This window comes from Aegilops tauschii, chromosome 7 (genome assembly GCF_002575655.3).
Source record: "Aegilops tauschii subsp. strangulata cultivar AL8/78 chromosome 7, Aet v6.0, whole genome shotgun sequence".
Lineage (NCBI taxonomy): Eukaryota > Viridiplantae > Streptophyta > Magnoliopsida > Poales > Poaceae > Aegilops > Aegilops tauschii.
Genome location: NC_053041.3, coordinates 412,745,649 through 412,764,146, shown reverse-complemented (window position 1 = coordinate 412,764,146; position 18,498 = coordinate 412,745,649). Strand labels below are relative to the sequence as shown.

The 18,498-nt window shown below is 51.8% G+C and overlaps 1 protein-coding gene across 1 annotated transcript; it reads right to left on the bottom strand.

Moving 5' to 3' along the window:
- Positions 1–10,113: 10,113 nt before the first annotated feature.
- LOC141027216 (uncharacterized) lies at positions 10,114–10,789 on the bottom strand. Its single transcript, XM_073504197.1, has 2 exons — positions 10,507–10,789; positions 10,114–10,133 (listed from the first exon to the last, which is right to left on the bottom strand). The coding sequence occupies exons 1-2, from the start codon at positions 10,787–10,789 to the stop codon at positions 10,114–10,116; spliced, it is 303 nt and encodes a 100-aa protein (XP_073360298.1).
- Between the last annotated feature and the right edge of the window lie 7,709 nt (positions 10,790–18,498).

Genomic DNA, 18,498 nt, shown 5'->3' with positions numbered 1-18,498 from the left:
AATTTAGGTGAAATGGATCGTTTTTTAGCTAACTTGGTGAAATGGATCGTTTATGAGCTAAATTAGTTGAAATGGATCGTTTATGAGATAACCTAGGTAAGATGGGTCATTTTGGAGTTAACCTAGGTGAAATGGGTCATTTTAAAGCTAACGTAGGTAAAATGGATCATTTAGGAGCTAATCTAGGTAAAATGGGTCATTTTTGAGCTAACTTGGATGAACTGGATCATTTATAAGCTAACCTAGGTAAAATGGGTCATTTTAGAGCTAACTTAGGTAAAATGGATCGTCTATGAGCTAACTAAGCTAATTATGCAATTTTTGACATAAGTAAGCTAAGTATAGATCGTTTTAGAGCTAACTTAGGTAAAATGGATGGTTTTGGAGGTCAGTAAGCTTATTAAGTCATTTTGGAGGAGAAGAAGCTAAGTCTAGGTCATTATGGTAAGCATTGGAGGAAATAAAGCTAAGTCTAGGTCTTTATGCATGTGTTAAGCAAAACACTAGATAAACTTACCAAGATCCAGGAGGTGTAGGAGCGGGCTGGCTCGTGTCGGTAGCTGGAGAAGGATCGTGCGATGCTTGTCTGGAGTTACGCTGCACCAAAGATCATTTCCAATGTCTTGTTAGCATTATGACACTCAAATGTTAAGACTAGCAAGTAATGTCCATTCAAATAAAACTCACCGTGGTCCCAGGAGCAATCACTGGCATCGGCGGAGCGGTCTGACCTGTCTTCTCGCACACAGACTGCACATTTGGTTTTGACGACTCAGTCATACTAGTTAGTAATGAGACAAACACTACATGAATGTTTTGGCTAATCTGCAGAAGAAACACCACAAGGAGCTCGTACATGGCCCTTGCCTGCATGTCATTCCATGCCCTCTCCTCCTCCATCATCTTTGTCGTCCTCTCCTCCAACTCCCGCTGCCTCTCCGCCGCCTCCGCCAGAAGTTTCTCCGTTCTATCTCTCTCACTCTGTATAGCAGCCTGCAACACCACTCACATGACCATTTGTAATCATTGATGGAAGCGCACACAATGTAATGGAGAAAGATAACTGAGTACGTATCACTAACCTTGATGGCGAGTTGCACTGGCCGTTCACGAGGCCTTATCTCAAGAGCGGAGCTCGAATGGCGCGCCTTGATCTCCGGGAGAGTGCTAGGACAACGGATAAGTCCATCTCCAATGGCTATGGAGCCATGGGACCTCCCGCCACCAGATATCATCACCAGCTCTGGATCAATGGGACCCTGGCTCGGGTTAAAGTCCTCCCCTTTCCTCGCCTTCCCCTCATCTCTATATCTCACGAGCTTGTTGTGGGAGGAGATGTTGGTGAAGTTGTTTGCATCATCGAGGTCAGACTGAGAGAAAGCCTTGACTTTCTTGAAAGAGGCAGTGTGGGCCATGGCATACAGGTCGTACACCTCTGGCACCTTATCCACCTTATTGTGGCGTGCCTGAAAGAGAGAAACAATGTAAATTAGTAATTAAAGGGCTCAAGCTAGCATGATGAATGAATTGCATGAATCATGAAGCAAACCACATACCCAGTTGCGCCCGAACTGATATAAGTTGGAGCTGCCTTGATGGTGTGGCACACCTTCCATTTGGGCACGTTTGTCCTTGGCCTCGTGGTGGAGGGCTAGCCATTCTTTTGAGCACCACTCATCGACCAACATCTCCCAACAATCCATCTGATCCGCACACCATCTCGGAGGCGCCTAAGTTAGCAAATAGAAACTTGAGCGCTACGGCTAAGAATTACTAAATGAAGGAACTTAAGTAGAAGGCCTTAAGAATTACCTTCATGTACGGCTCCTTACTCAGGAACTTATCGCGGCACGCCGGCTTGGTCTTCTTGATACCACGCAAGGCGTAGTAGTCTCGAACAGCCTGCACCCGAGCCTCGTGCCGTAAGTTCTGGAGTAGGCGCTTGCAGACGTTCTCGATAACATGTGCCGCGTCCTCCTCGTATCCCTCCTCACACCTGTAGAATGTCTGCAATCAAATGAGACAATATTGATTAGTACAATTAATAACTAGCTAGTTGAAGATTTTTAAATGTGTAAAGGAGAAATTACCCAGAACTTTCTGATCACCATGTCTGCCCTCGTGTCGCACACGACACCGTCGATAATCTCATCCGGCGGGGCCGGGGCAGCCACGTAGTGCTCCCAGCTCAATCCAAGCTCTGGAAGCCGACCCTCACCAGGCAACGTGACAAACCCCGGGAAGTTTTGCCGGCAAAGAACTCCAAGGACGGAGTTGGGCCGGCGGATACTATGATGGTGGTCCCAACCCCTGCAGCATGACAAGGCCAACGCATAAGTTATTTGAAGAAACGTGAATGCAGAAGGTACAAAAATATTAAATGCACTTACGTACCTCTCCCCATCAGGTAAAATCAACCACCTCTGCTCGCGGGTCGCCGGCACGGACGGGAGCCGTGTAGCACCACACTGGTAGACGGTGCCCCCCTCCTCCTCAAGATCAGTCGGCTCCCCGCCATCATCAGCATGGCCACTCGGCTCCTCGGGCTGATCCGGCCAGGTACCCCATCCGGACGTGTGCTCCTCCGAGGTCTCGTGGGCCGAAGGCCAGTCGACCCGAGGCTCGTGGGCCCAAGACCCATGGACCGGAGGCTCGTGGACCGGAGTCCGTGTAGCCTCCTCCTCGGACGAGTCCACCCTAGCAGTCACGTGCTCGGGTGAAACAGCTGGGGGTGGCGGCGAGGAAGGCACCGTAGCAGTCACCCTACCTCCTCTCCCGCGACCACGTGCCCTACCTCCTCTCTTCCTACCTCGTCCCCTACTGGGCACCGCGGTCGACGAAGAAGGGCCCGGCGGTGTGGCCATACTGTCCAGCAACGCTCGGCGGAGAGGTGCGTCTGGAATGGAAGACCTCAGACCACGCGCCGACGAAGAAGGGGCCTTGGCGCGCTCCCGACCAGCGCCCACCATCTTTCAACACCTGCCATGACAAACAGTAAACGAAATTAGTACAACATAAAAAAAGACGGACATGAATAATAATATGTGTATCACTTAAGTGTATCATCATCAAGTACACCATAAAAAAATTTAATACCTGACACTACTAATAATCTCGATCAGTATCATCAATAAATGGATAATCATCATCATCACTATAATCAATGACGGGCTCATAGGGTTCAGTGGCATCAACATGTGGAAGGCCACCTTGACGTAATCGGTCAAGCAATGGCAGGTCATCCACAGCAGTAACCTCTTCTTGTTCCGGCTCTTCTTGTTCCTCCTCTGGGGTGATGTCGGATTCACTGTCGCTGTCTACTTCAATGTTTTGGGGTGAAGTATAGCGGTTCTTGGAACGCTTTTTGGAAAGACGTGTCTCTTGGAAGAATTCTCCTTCATATGTGTCTGGGTTAATGTGAGGTTCATAATCCTCTTCCTTTGGGGGAGATAGTCTAGCACGTGGCGGCACTTCATAAACGACATCCCAACCTTTCAGATTTGGATTAGTTTGGTAGGCCCACGGTAGATAGAATACTTGGGTCGCCTGTTGAGCCGTAATATAGACATCAGGAACATCTAAATGGGTGCTTTGGTTGATTTCAACTAGCCCTATATGTTCATGAGTCCTTCTAGTCTCCTTCGGCTGAAACCAATAACATTTGAAGACTACGACATTCGGTGGGTTTTCACCATAGAATAGAAGTTCATAAATTGCTTCAACTCTCCCATAATACTCGGTACCTCCTTCGCCGATAGCAGATACACAACAATTTGTAGACTTTCGGTCGGCCATAGATAGCTCTTTGCCATAGGTACGAAAGCGATACCCGTTGATGTCGTATTTGTCAAATGAACGGACCTTATATTCAAAACCTTTAGCGACTTGTCTCAATTCGGCGTCCATAGACTCTGAATTAGCCTACAAGTTTAATATGAAAGGATTGTTGCATTACGCACAAATTAGCGAATGAAACCGGGATAGCCGCCTACAAATTAGCCTACAAGTCTAATAGAAATTACCGTTTGTTTGAACCAAGAGATGAAACCGGGATAGCCGCCTCCTTGCTTTGCGAGAAGATCATACTCTTCAACAGAATCCTTTTGGATCACCGCTCCATACGAGAATAAGGCGACGTATCGAATGTATGAAATATCCAGGAATAAGAGCAGTTCAAAGGAAATAGAAGTTGCAAAACTATGTACCGAGAACTTACTCCATGTACGGCCGCACTTCTATCAGGTTGTTGAAGATATACAACGAAATGGTCCGCCATTGTTCGTTATCCAAAGATACTGGATTTGAAACACTGGCTGGTGCGAGATTCCCTTTGAATAGGCTGAGGTTGGATCCACCCTTTTTAGGGTCGTCAGCATTGTACCGAGGCTTCGGATTATGCAAATGACGATTTTTGGCTTCGTAGTGTGCTGTCACGAAGTTTGCCGCCTCCTCAGTGATGAATGCCTCAGCCATCGATGCTTCAATTCTACGTTTATTTTTACATTTTTGTCGAAGCGTCTTCTGCATCCTCTCAGTTGGGTAGCACCAACGATTTTGCACGGGCCCCCCCAATCTTGCCTCGGTCGGGAGATGCAAAATCAAATGTTGCATTGGATTAAAGAAGCCCGGTGGAAAGATCTTCTCTAACTTGCAGATCAACTCCGGCGCCAACTCTTCCATTTCTTCTAGCACGCCAGGCGATAATTCTTTCGCACAAAGAACACGGAAGAAATAGCTGAGTTCTGCCAGTACTAGCCATTCATCCTCAGGGATGAAGCCACGCAACATCACCGGCATTACCCGCTCAATCCATATGTGCCAATCATGACTCTTGAGACCAAATATCTTCAATTTATCAAGACTGGCTCCCCTCTGTAGATTCGTTGCATACCCATCGGGGAACATCAACTGCATTTTCACCCACAAGATAATTTCCCTCATAGCTGGCCTTCCAAGATTGAACCATGCCTTTGGCTTCGTCCAGTTCTGCTTTCCTTTCGGTTCTTTCATGTTTTGTAACGGCCTATCAAATAGCGCCTCCAGATCGACTCTAGCCTTAGTATTATCCTTTGACTTCCCATCTATGCCAAACAATGTACCAAAAAGTGCCGCGGCGATATTCTTCTCAGTGTGCATCACGTCGATGTTGTGTGGGCAAAGGAGGTCTTTGAAGTAAGGCAGATCCCATAAGCATGTTTTGTGAGTCCAGGCGTGCTTAGAATTATACCCCTTGAAGTACCCTGGACGCTCTGGATCTGGCTCGAGAGCGTTTAACTGATCCAGGGTCTGTTGGCCTGTCAATGCAGGTGGTGCAGAGTTTTTGACAACTCTACCTCTGATGAAGTTCTTCTTGTCTTTCCTGAACTTATGGCGAGGATTCAGGAACTGTCTATGCATGTCGAAGCAAGAAAACTTGCGACCGGCCTGAAGCCAATGAAACTCAAGAGCTCCCTTGCATGTGGGGCACGGGAACCTTCCATGCACACACCAGCCAATGAATAGCGCATACGCCGGCAAGTCGTGCGTTGAGTACATGTACCAGACACGCATTATGAAGTTCCGTTTGCTATAGGCGTCGTATGTCTCGAACCCATTATCCCAGGCTTCTTGCAACTCGTCCTTAAGCGGTTGCATGTACACATTCATATTTTTCCCCGGATAGTTGGGCCCTGGAATTATCAACGTCAGGAAAATGTTCTTTCTTTGCATAATCTGTCCGGGGGGAGATTGAGTGGAAAGACAAATACGGGCCAACAACTGTATTGGGCTGCCGTCATACCAAACACACTGAACCCATCCGTGTTGATGCCGACTCGAGGATGCCTCGGATCTGCCGCTTTGTCACCATGTAATTCATCAAACTTTTTCCACGCAACACCATCCGATGTGTGTACAATCATCAGATTCCCATCTGCATCTAGTTCGGTTCTTTTGCCCGTTTTGTGCCATGTCATCTGTCTGGCCGTCTCTTCGACCATGAAAAGACGTTGAAGTCTTGGTACGATTGGCATATACCGAAGAACACTAACGGGGATTTTGGTCTGTGTCTTCTCACCCATACCGTTGTCTACCACAACATACCTGGAAGACTTGCAAATGGGACAATAGTTCAAGTCCGCATAGTCAAGCCTAAACAAGACACATCCTTACTCACAGGCATGTATCTTATCATAGGGCATCTTTAGTGCACGGAGGATTTTGTCCGACTGGTACAGGTTTGCAGGCATTACATGGCCTTTGGGTAGAAAGCGTCCAAATACTGTCATCATTGCATCGTAGCATTCTCTGCCCAAGTTGAACTGAGCCTTCAGAGCCATTACTTGTGAGATGGCATCCAACTGACAAAGCTCAGTGTGCTCATGGAGCGGACGTTTTGAAGACTCCAACATTTCATTGAAGGCCTTTGCAGATTCCTCCATCTCCTCGTCCGAATCCCGAGCATCATCAAAGTCTTGCACCATGTTTTCCATCCCGGTACCATGCTCGTCGGTGCGACGACGATCCACCTCAGCTCGGTCACGTTGGGCAGACTCACCATGAAATGTCCACACCGTATAATCGGGCGTAAAACCACTCTTCTGCAGGTGTTTGCCCATTTCAGCCTCTGTCCTCTTTTCCCAATTGCCGCACCGTAAACAGGGGCACCAGGTTTTCCTCTGGCCATTTGCAAATGCGGCTCGCACAAACCCCTTGGTTTTTGTGAACCATTCAGTGCTCCATTTGTTCTGACCAGTGTGACCGCTGTACATCCACGCACGATCACTCATCTTGACTTTCAGAGCTACTAGACACGCAACAAATATATATATATATATAATTCACCATGTATATATTCATCAGTTGATCTACTTTGTCAATTTTATTACGTCCATGCAACCTACACTCTAATAGGTAATGATAGGTCCTAATCCCACCCGAGTATGTTTAGATTGGGTTCATTTTCCGATGCTATGCTCCGGATCCTACGCAAAATTTTGGCAGCACCTCCCCGCCGTTCTCCTGATACATGTCTCTGCAATAAACAGAGAGGATGTGTACCCGGAGAACAACAGGGGAGGCACTGACGAAATTTATGCGTCGGATCCGGAGCAAAGCATATGGGAAAACAAACCCAATCTAAACATACTCGGGCTGTCCATGGATTGCGTTGGACAATTCGAAAGAATCAAGGTTATAAATATGCAAATGCATGCATATTTATAACTATGACGCTTTCGAACGGGAGACACATATTGGTTACGCATATTGATGATTCAAGACACATATATAGCTAGATATCAAGTTTCATCGGAATAGATCAAATAATTAATGGGGGAGGAGGACATGTCATTTGTGCTCACCCACGAACGAAGGGGCAGAGCTCGTCAAACGCACGGCGAGGTCGTCCAACACCGAACCTCGCAGCGATGAAACAACTGCACATTTAAAACTACCCGATCAACACAATTATATATGATGTTTTTCATAACAAAATCAAAAAATATATGACCTAACTAATAATTCACAAATATATGACCCCGTCGGCTTCTGGAAGGCCAAAGAACACCTTTTCAGGAGGTGTCGGGGGTCGGGGTGCCGTGTCGGGATCGGGGTCTCGGGGTCGGGGTGTCGGGTCGGCGTGCCGGGTCGGGGTCGGGGTGCCGTGTCGGTGTCGGGGTCGGGGTGTCGGGTCAGGCTCGGGGTCGGGGTGTCGGGGTCGGGGTCGGGGTCTCGGGGTCGGGGTGCCGGGTCGCGGTCGGGGTGCCGTGTCGGTGTCGGGGTCGGGGTCTCGAGGTCGGGGTGTCGGGTCGGGGTGCCGGGTCGGGGTCGGGGTGCCGTGTCGGTGTCGGGGTAAGGGTGGGTGTGGTGTCAGGGTGTCGGTGTCGGGGTGTCGTTCGGTGTCGGGGTCGGGGTCTCGGGGTCGGGGTCTCGGGTCGGGGTGCCGGGTCGGGGTCGGGGTCGGGGTGCCGTGTCGGTGTCGGGGTCGGGGTGTCGGGTCAGGCTCGGGGTCGGGGTGTCGGGGTCGGGGTCGGGGTCGGGGTGTTGGGGTCGGGGTCTAGGGGTCGAGATGTCGTGTCGGGGTGCCAGGTCGGGGTCGGGGTGCCGTGTCGGGTCGGGGTGCCGTGTTGGGTCGGGGTTTTTTCCTCTTTTTTCCTTTTCTTCTTCTTCCTCTTCTTCCTTTTCTTCCTTTTCTTCCTTTTCGTCCTTTTTTTTTTCCTTCTTCTTCTTCTTCTTCTTCTTCTTCCTCCTTTCCTTTTTCCTCTTCTTCTTCTCCTCCTCTCCTCTTTTTTCTTCTTCTTCTTCCTCTTCTTCTTTTTTCTTCTCCTCCTCCTCTTCTTCTTCTTCTTCCTTTCCTTTTTCCTCTTCTTCTTCTCCTCCTCTCCTCTTTTTCTCTTCTTCTTCTTCTTTCCTCAAACTAAACTAAACCTAAAACTAAACCTAAATCTAAAACTAAAACTAAAACTAAAACTAAATCTAAACTAAACATAAACCTAAAACTAATAAAACAGAAAAAAGGAAAAAACTAAATCTAAACCTAAAACTAAACTAAAACTAAACTAAAACTAAACCTAAAACTAAAACTAAATCTAAACTAAACATAAACCTAAAACTAAAAAAACAGAAAAAAGAAAAAAGAGGAGGTAGAGCTCACCTGGGGCAGGGCCGGTGGAGGAGGTGGCCGTTGGAGGAGGGGGGCGGGGCGGTGGAGGAGGTGGCTGGTGGAGGAGGGGTGCGGGGCGGCCTGGGGCGGCGGCGCCGGGCTCGGGGCGGTGGGGCGCGGGGCGGCGGGGGGCCGGGGCGGGGGGGCGGGGGGGGCGGGGCGGTGGGGCGCGGGGGGGCCGGGGCGGCGGGGGCGCGGGGTGGTGGGGCGACGGCGCCGGGCGGCAGTGGCGACGGGGCGGGGGGCCGGTGGGGCGCCGGGGTGGTGGGGCGACCGGGCGGCGGCGGTGGGGTGGGATGTGGTGGCGGGGCGCGTCGGCGAGGAGAGAACAGAGAGTAACTGGCGGGGGGGTACGGGCCGTTAGGTAGTCTCCTCTTTGCCGTCCGCCTCTCTTTGCCATCCGCCCTTTTTCCTCTTTGTCGTCTGTTGGCAGACGGCGAAGAGGTGGGGCATTAAGTTTTTTTCCAAACGGGCGGGGGGTGGGGGCCACCTCTCTCTTTGCCGTCTGCCAGCGGACGGCAAAGATTCTTTGCCGTCTGCCAGCGGACGGCAAAGATTCTTTGCCGTCTGCTGGCAGACGGCAAAGAGCTCGCGGATGGCAAAGAGCTTCTTTGCCGTCTGCCATTTCTTTGCCGTCTGCTTTTGGGTAGCTGATGGCAAAGAGCTTCTTTGCCGTCAGCTAGCAGACGACAAAGAGCTGGCAGATGGCAAATTAGCTGATTCCAGTAGTGATATGAGTTCCGTGTGGAGAACTGCTTCTGCCCCGTAGACCAGGGCAAAGGGTGTCTGGCCGGTGGCTCGATTTGGCGTCGTTCTGATCGACCAAAGAACCGCCGGCAGCTCATCAATCCAGCGCCTTCCACTCTTGCGCAGCCTGTCAAAAGTCTTCGTTCTTAAGCCTCGCAGAACTCCAGCATTGGCTCTCTCTACTTGGTCGTTGCGTCGTGGGTGTGCCACGGAAGCAAAACTGACCTTGCTGCTGAGATCCTCAATGTACTGCATGAAGGCATGGCTTGTAAACTGTGTGTCATTATCGGTGATGACCCTGTTGGGCACACCAAAACGGCAAATTAGCCCTTTGAAGAACTTGATGGCTGACTGCGCTGTCACCTTCCTCACCGCTTCCACCTCTGGCCACTTTGTGAACTTGTCGATTGCGACGTACAAGTACTCAAAGCCCCCGACAGCACGAGGGAAAGGGACCAATATGTCGAGCCCCCAGACCGAGAAGGGACAGGAGAGAGGGATGGTTTGAAGGGCTTGAGCTGGTTGATGGAGCTTCTTCGAATGGAACTGGCACGCTTCACACTTGGTTACTAGTGTCGTCGCATCCTGGAGGGCGGTGGGCCAGAAGAAACCTTGCCGGAAAGCCTTGCTGGCAAGGGCCCTCGACCCTATGTGGGAGCCACATACGCCTCCATGTATCTCTGCCAACAGCTCTAGTCCTTCCTCCCGGGAGATGCACTTCAATTTCACCCCATTTGGCCTTCTTCTGTACAAGACATTGTCAACGAATTGGTACAGAGCAGACCGGAGGACTACTCTCTCTGCGTCTTCCTGCTCCTCAGGAAGCTCTGCTACTTGGAGGAATCGGACGGTGTGATGTGCCCATGCCGGAGCCTGTGGCTCGACGACAAGGACCAAAGGCATCTCTTCTGCCGCGGGAGCGGCTGCCTCTACGGCCATGGCCTGAGGCCCTGCTGGAGTCGGTTGCCCCGTGGCAGGATCGGCATCCACGGCAACATCTTCGCCAGCGGCTCCAGGGAGCTTGGTGGGGAAGTACTTGCCGGGGCCTAGCTTCCTCCGCTTGTTCTGCCCGGTTGATGGTTCGACGGATGGTTGAGTTAACTGAAGCACAAAAGCACCTGGTTCCACAGGTAGCTTGAGGGTAAGCACGCTTGAAAGGTAGTCAGCAATGTCGTTCTCCGCCCAAGGGACATGCTCTGCTTGTATACCGTCAAAGCGCTCCTCCAGTTTCCTCACTTCGTCCACGTAAGCCTCCATCAACGAACTTTGGTAATCTTTGTTGATCTGCCTGACGACGAGCTGCGAATCGCCCCTGACGATGAGCTTTCTGACCCCGAGGTCCGCCGCGATCCTGGGACCGGCAAGCAAGCCCTCGTACTCGGTGGTGTTGTCAGTTGACATCTCCCAAGGAAAGTGCATTTGGATGACATACTTGAGGTGGTCTCCGGTGGGCGCGACAAGCAGTACGCCAGCACCGGCGCCTTGCAGCGAAAAAGCCCCATCAAAGTACATGATCCAGTTGCGGCTCGTTTCCTTGCTGGGGAGAGTGGTCTCCTGTACCTCTTTGTCGGGTGTCGAGGTCCATTCTGCAACAAACTCAGCCAAGACTCTGCTCTGAATCGTCGAGGTGCTTTCGAACTTCAAACCGAAACTTGATAGCTCCAGGGCCCATTCCACGATCCTCCCCGTTGCATCTGGGTTATGCAGTATCCGTTGCAACGGGGAGCGGGTGGCCACGGTGATCTCGTGCGCTTGGAAGTAATGACGCCGCTTCCTTGAGGCCATAAGGAGGCCGAAGAGCAATTTTTGCACACCTAAGTACCTCGACCTAGCCCCCTGCAAAAGGGAGCTGACGAAGTAAACTGGGTGCTGCACCATTTTCTTCTTCTGCGCCACTTCACCTGGTCGCGCGGGCCCTGTCGCACTGGTCTCAGCCTCTGCCGGGGACTCAGTCTTGCCGGGACCGAGCACTGCCGGGGAGGGTTCCGGCTCGCCATCCACTGACTCTGCCGCCACTGCTTCCTCTTCGTCGACCTCTCTCTGCGCCACCAGTGCGGCGCTAACCACCTGATTCGTTGCCGCTAGGTACATCAGCAACGGTTCTTGTGGTTTGGGCGCAACCAGGACGGGGGTAGAGGAGAGGTACCTCTTCAAATCCTACAGCGCTGCCTCGGCCTCCGGGGTCCACTCCATTGGGCACGTCTTCTTCAAGATCTTGAAAAAGGGAAGGGCACGCTCCGCGGACTTGGAGATGAATCTGCTCATGGCGGCAACGCAGCCAGTGAACCGACGCATGTCTTTGATTCGCTTGGTTGCCTCAATATGCTCGATGGCCTTGATCTTATTTGGGTTTGCCTCAATCCTGCACTGTGACACAAAGAACCCGAGAAGCTTGCCGGATGGGACACCGAAGACACACTTCTCAGGGTTCAGCTTGAGGTTGATCTTGCGCAGGTTTGCAAATGTTTCCTCCAGATCTTGCACAATTGTCGCTTTGTCCTTGGTTTTGACCACTATGTCATCCATGTAAGCTTCCATATTTCTATGTAATTGGGGCTCAAAACCAATTTGGACTACTCTTGCAAAGGTTGAGCCAGCACTCTTCAACCCGAAAGGCATCCGTAAAAAGCAATACGTACCACATGGGGTGATGAATGCTGTGTTCTCCTCGTCTTCTTTTGTCATGAAGATCTCGTGGTACCCTGAGTAGGCGTCGAGGAATGATAACAGGTCACACCCGGCCGTGGAGTCGACAATCTGGTCGATGCGCGGCAACGGGAAGGGATCCTTTGGACAAGCTTTATTGATGTCTGTGTAATCAATACACAGCCTCCACTTCCCGTTTGCCTTGCGCACCACTACCGGCTTGGCCAACCACGTCGGATGGAGGACCCCCCTTACCAAGCCTGCCGCCTCTAGTTTCCTGATCTCCTCCGTAATGAACTCCTGCCTCTCCAGAGCTTGCTTTCTGACCTTCTGCTTGACAGGCCGTGCATGAGGACAGACAGCAAGATGGTGCTCAATCACTTCCCTGGGAACGTCGGGGATGTCGGAGGCTTGCCATGCAAACACATCGACATTCGCCCACAGGAAAGTGACGAGCTCGCTTTCCTATTTGTTGTCGAGGGTGGAGCTTATGGTAAAAGCTCCCCCCGTGCCGTCCTCCTTGACGGCCACCTTCTTGGTCTCTGGTGGTGCAGCTCTGGACTTCTTGCTCTTGCCGGTGGAGCTCTCTGGCACGTCCTCAACGGGAGCGCAACACCCCGAAGAGGTGCGCTTGCCGAAGTGGGTGCGAGGGGTCTCACCGGTCTTTTTTCCTCTCGGGACTCCGTCGGCAGGAGCAGGCGCCTTGGCGGCAGCTGCTGCAACTGCTTCCCGGTAGAGTTGGTCGGCGCAAATCAACGCATCTTTCTTGTCGGAGGGGACGGTGATGATGTTCATCGGCCCGGGCATCTTCAGCGTGTTGTAGGCGTAGTGAGAAGCCGCCATGAACTTGGCTAGTGCCGGGCGGCCGAGGATCCCGTTGTAGGGCAAGGGGATCTCGGCTACATCAAAGACAATCCTCTCCATCCTGTAGTTCAGCTCGCCTCTGAACGTCACCGACAGCGTGACCTTTCCCTTTGACTGGCTCCTCAATGGATTGACCCCTTGGAACGTGCCCGTACCCTCGAGGTCTCCATCAGGGATCTGCAGCCTCTTGATCACAACAGGCGAGATCAAATTCAGACCGGCCCCGCCGTCAACTAGCATCTTCGTCACCTTGAGGTTGCGGATTGTTGGTGAGACCAACAACGGCAAGCACCCGACCGCAGTGGTGCGGTCAGGGTGGTCCTTGGTGTCGAAGATGATAGGCGTGCTAGACCACTTTAGCGGCTTCCGCGCGCCGAGCTACGGCTCCACCACTGCGATCTCACGCGCCCACTGCTTGAGCTGGCAGTGAGATGTATGCAGCGAGGCGCCACCATTGACGCACATAGCCTCTGTAGCTTTCTGGAACTCGTGATCGCCGGACTCACCGTCCTCGTCATGATCATTGTCTTTCTGCTCCTTGTCGCGGCTCCGGGCGGGCCTCTCTTGCTGATTATCTTTGCCGCGGCGGCCTCCTTGGCCGCCACGTTTCTTGCCGGATCCCTCGGCACCCTCTTGGCCCTTCTCCTTGTCCCGCCGCTCATACTCGGCTTTCTGCTTCTCAGCGAGTAGCTCCACTTGCCGACAGTTCTGGAGGTCATGGCCCTTGGTGCGGTGGATCTTGCAATATTGCTTGTCAGAGCCCCCTGGCTTGTCGGCAGCCGCCAAGGCCCGGCAAGTGGCACACCCGGCAACCTCCTTGCCGGGGTCGCTAGCCTTGGCCTTCTTGGTGGCGCCGGTGTCGTCGGACCCCTCAACGGCAAGCACGGTCTTGCCCTTGTGCTTCCTGTTACGGCGCCGGCCCTTCTTCGCCGGGGTGGCGGTGTCATCCATGGAGTCGGTTTCCGCACCGACGTCTTCGCCGGGGTACTTCCTTCCCTCTTCAGCTCGAGCGCACCGGTCGTCCAGAAGATAAAGCTCGGCCACATCCTTGACCTTGTTCATCGCCAGCTCCTCACGCATCTTGCGATTGCGCACATTCTGATGGAATGCACTGATCACGGCGGCTGGATGAACGTCGGGGATGTTGTATTGCACTCGGCTAAACCTTTGGATGTACTTGCACAAGGTTTCTCCTTCCTTCTAGGGGATGATATGCAAATCACTCGCCTGGCCATGAGCTTGGTGGCCTCCGGTAAAGGCGCCAACAAACTCATGACACAGATCCGCCCAAGAAGAAATGGAGTCCACCGGCAAGTGCATCAACCATGACATAACATTGGGCTTGAGTGCCAACGGAAAGTAATTGGCAAGCACCTTTATCGTCGTGGGCCCCACCAGCTTGCATCGCGATGGTGTAGATGCTGAGGAACTCTGATGGGTGAGTCTTGCCATTGTACTTCTCTCCAACGTCAGGCTTGAACGTGCGGTGGGAGGGCCACTGGAACTACCGCAGCTCACGGGTGAAAGCCGGACAACCCACCTCGTAAGGTAGGCCACCGTAGCCCCCCGGTGTTGGGTGGTCCATAATGGGCCCTGCCCGTCTGTCCGACTGGTGGCGCGCGTCACGACGGCGCTCAATGGTGGTTCGAGCGTCTTCATGAGCTCGCTCTCGAAGAACTTGACGTTGGTCGCGGCGGGTTCGCGGGTCGGACGACGCTACGGAGATATCATCACGAGCGTCGTCGCGATGGACCAACACCCGCGGTGGCCGGTATGGAGGAGGGGAGTGCACCGTGGCCGCATCGCCTCCGGCCCGTCCACCGTTGGCATGAGGTGGCTCGATGGAGAAACAGCCTATGGGCCCCGCCGGCCGCAACTCGTCGTTGTTAGCGATGCCGACGAGGATCCGGATGGTGGCCCTCCATTCGTCGAGCTTCTCCGCAGCGGGAGGAAAGTCGAGGAGCCGTGTGACACCCCAAAAATTTAGCCTTGTTTTATTTATTAAAATGTTGCCAGGAAATAAAACATTTCCATTTGTCAAGATTTACCCTTCTGTCATTGTGAATTTTTACTTCTAGTGGAAGAACCTTCAGAGAGTATTGTTGGACTTAAATACTCTCTATGATAAAACAAATTCTTTATCAGTGGTTTTAAATTTGCAAGATTTGTTTTCTCAGAGCTTTATTCCTTTGAAATGATTTCTTTTGCTTTTGGAGCCTGTTTTGCACTACAACCACTTGACAAATGCATTTAAAATTTCCACCAAAATTTGAGGATGTCATGTGATGTTTCCACATCACTTTTATGCAAAAATACCTTTTGGCCATTGGAGATTTTGAGCTCTACACCAACTTTTCCAATCTGGTCCAGTAGGCACTTTTGCACTGCAACCCATTTAAATATTTCTTTAAAAAAATTTCCAAGTATTTGGAGATGTCAGTGGATGCATACAATTCATCTTCAAGCAAGAACCCAGTGATGTTCTTTGAAAAAATTGAGTGGATCAACCTCTTTTGCATTCTGGCCAAATTTGGTGATTTGTACTGCAACCTTATTTTTTCTTTGCTCTAGTAACCCTGAGCTTTTTCCTACTTGTAGCCCTCCCTACCAAACTCTTAAGTCCAGGAGATTGGGCTCATTGGAGGTTTTGAAGTACATGCTTTAAACCCTTTTTCCTTCTATCCAAAACTGGAGTTTTGCAAAACTTGCACTAACAAGTTTCAGGTTTTGCCCAAGTGATCTTACCACCATCCCCTGCATCTAAAGAGACCCTGATCTGGAGATTTTGGCCACTCCAAGAGTTGCCTAAGTGCACTTGGCATTCTGCCGAACACTTGGTGTGCACAGTCAGCTTGAGGCATGTTTTCTAGTTTGCACTGTGAACTTGCTCCAATGACCCAGCAACCATGTCCACTGAGTGCTTTGCTACCCCTACCTCCATCCTGTGCAGTGCCAGCTCCACCCTCGCGCTCTAGACCACACTGGCATTTCGTCGAGCAGGTGCCGTGCGTACTCTGGGCGCGCCCAGAGCGCACGTTTTGCACGCGCGCGCACTGAGCCGACACGCCGCACTGCCGCACTCGACGCGACCCGTCCCTGGCCCCAACTGCATCGCTAAACCGCGCACTAGCCCGCTCCCTGCTCCACGGCATCTCTGGTGCCCTGCAGCGCCGCTGGCAGCGCCCTTGGCGGCACGCCGGCGTCGGCGACGGCCTCTGCCATGTTCGGCACCGCCCAAACCACCCCAGCGCGCCAGCTGCCCCTGTGAATAGCTCGTGCTTATCCTCATGCTCGTCGGCACGCGTTCGTCGCCGCCACGGCGCCCTGCGGCTACAGAAACGGCTGTTGCCGGCGATCTTATCTGTAGCCACCGCGGTCCAACCTCGAGCGCCTATATAAAGGGTCCCCGAGCTCGTTCAAGACTTCAGGCGACATCAGACTTCCCCGTAGAGCTTCCCACGCAGTAGATCGACCCGTAGTGGCCATCTTCCTCAACTCCGGCCAGTTCGGCCGCCACCAAGCTCCGATGCGATTCGTCGCAACCAGCCGCCCTTTCGCCCAACCAACGCCACCAGTAGTTTCCTCTAGTCCATGCGGAGCTGCCCAACTACCCAAGCTCGATCGGAGAACACCGGAGCCCAAAGATCACTTCGCCATCGTAACCCCCTCCGCCGCGGTGCTCGCCGCCGGCGACTCCTCCCACCTCCGACGGCCCAGCGACCACCCAGAGGACCGCCTCGGTCTGGCCGTTCCAACCCCGCTCTTGGTTGCCCGTGGGGCGCTGCCGTTCGCCGACGGCGATCGCCGGAGCCCCGCTCCCGTCGGGTAGAAGAGAGGAGAAGGAGGGAAGAACGGTCAAACCTGACCAGTGGGCCCTCTGGACCCACTGTCAGTGACCCGCGCGTCCGCCCTCTCTGGTTAAGTGATAGCGCAAAGCACCGAGTACGTTTCCTCTGCTGCGAAAACGTATTTCCCCTCAAACGTTTTCTTTTCTGGTTTTATTTAAAAACAGAGTTTGACCAGACTTTGACCAGCTATAACTTTTAAAATAAAACTCCAAATGAGTTGATTCTTTTTCCTACCTCTCTCAAACTTCATCTAGTTATTTTAAGATTTATTTCAAAAATATTTGAGACAACGTTTGGTACTGTGTTTGAAATATTTGTTATTTGGATATTTTGCAACATAGGATTTTGGAGAAAAGGGAAAGCTTCCAAAAAGTGCATCCCTTGCATACTCTTGAAGGCAAGCATTTCTAGAGTCTGCCATAATATTTTGTTGTGGTGTTTTGATACGACTACAACACCATTTGACTTGGAGTATGCATTGTCTTTATGTAACGATAAAGTCTCGTACATGAGTACACTTTGGAGTTGTTTTATGATCAGAAGTGGATGCACTAGTGGCTTGGATCATCCTCGTAAGCTCCTCATGCATACTGGAAGGAAGCCGGGAAAGTCGTGGTCTTGGGTAGACACGAGCTTGTCCCTAGTCCCTCGTCGAGATGAGTATGTCCGATATGGCATGGTGAGGCTTGATGAGTGGTGTTTTATTTCACTAGTGGTAATATTGTTGGAGGATGCTTGGACCACCTGAGTCGGTCGTAAGTCGAGTCTTGGTCGATAGCTTCCCTATTTGTTGGTACTACCACTTGTCCCTGTCGCAGACGGGGTATGGTTCAGTAGGTTGTCAACCCCTTACCAAAGCACACACCGTACAGAGAGGCCATGGTGGAAGATACCGGGTGCATCCGGTAGGCAGGCCACCTGGTCCGGGGGCATGGGTGTTTCCGGTTGGGACCGAGAGGGGGGGCACCCCCTTAGAGCGCGCGAATAGAAATTTGATCCCATGCTACGTCAAGGTTGTAGCCTCCCCACTTAGAGTTTTGCTTGGCAGGTGTCGTGGGTGATTCCAGACACCGGTGAGTTAAGCTGGTGTGTGCAGGTCAGGCGTGTTCTCAATCAAAAGACCGTAGACCGAATTAGTCCCGATGGACTAAGTAAACCCGTTACTCGTGGGAAAATGGTACTCCCTCTGCAGAGGATATACCCTGTTGGTTAGCCATATTCTTGAGTAAGGACCACAGTCTAGTTAAATCTAGTGACGACATTCGGATGGAGAACGAATCAGCTAGAACTCTGTGACGGTATTCGGATGGAGAACGAATTAGCTGGATCATAGTAACGGTATTCGGATGGAGATACGGCTAGATTAGACCAAATTATCAGTTCTCGGATGGAGAAATGACTGTACTAAATATCGTTTATGATTATGGCACTTGTGGATTGTGATCTTTATTATTTTGGACTAACCATTCATATTATGTATTTTATTGAGTATCCCTGGGATGGTTCTACCTCCTGGATATTCACTGTGATTATTCTCTTATAAGCCCTTTCTGTGGTGTCGCTCAGACGCCCGACTGCGGCATGCTTGTTGTTCATTTATCTTTTATAAGCCCTTTATGTGGTGTCGCCCCGACGCCCGACTGCGGTATTATTATCTTTGCAGTTTTCCTCTCGAGCAGTCATTCAGACCCTCGTTTGGCACCAGTATTACTATTCTTGCAGTTTCCTCTCGAGGAGACATTCAGACCCTCG

What these genes read in the sequence shown, in the direction of transcription:
- LOC141027216 (XM_073504197.1), bottom strand. Translation starts at nt 10,789, where the DNA reads ATGTCAACTGACAACACCACCGAGTACGAGGGCTTGCTTGCCGGTCCC. An exon ending in CAAGCTACCTGTGGAACCAG is followed by an intron (nt 10,134 to 10,506) that starts GTGCTTTTGTGC and finishes TGTCTTGTACAG; the next exon opens with AAGAAGGCCAAATGGGGTGA.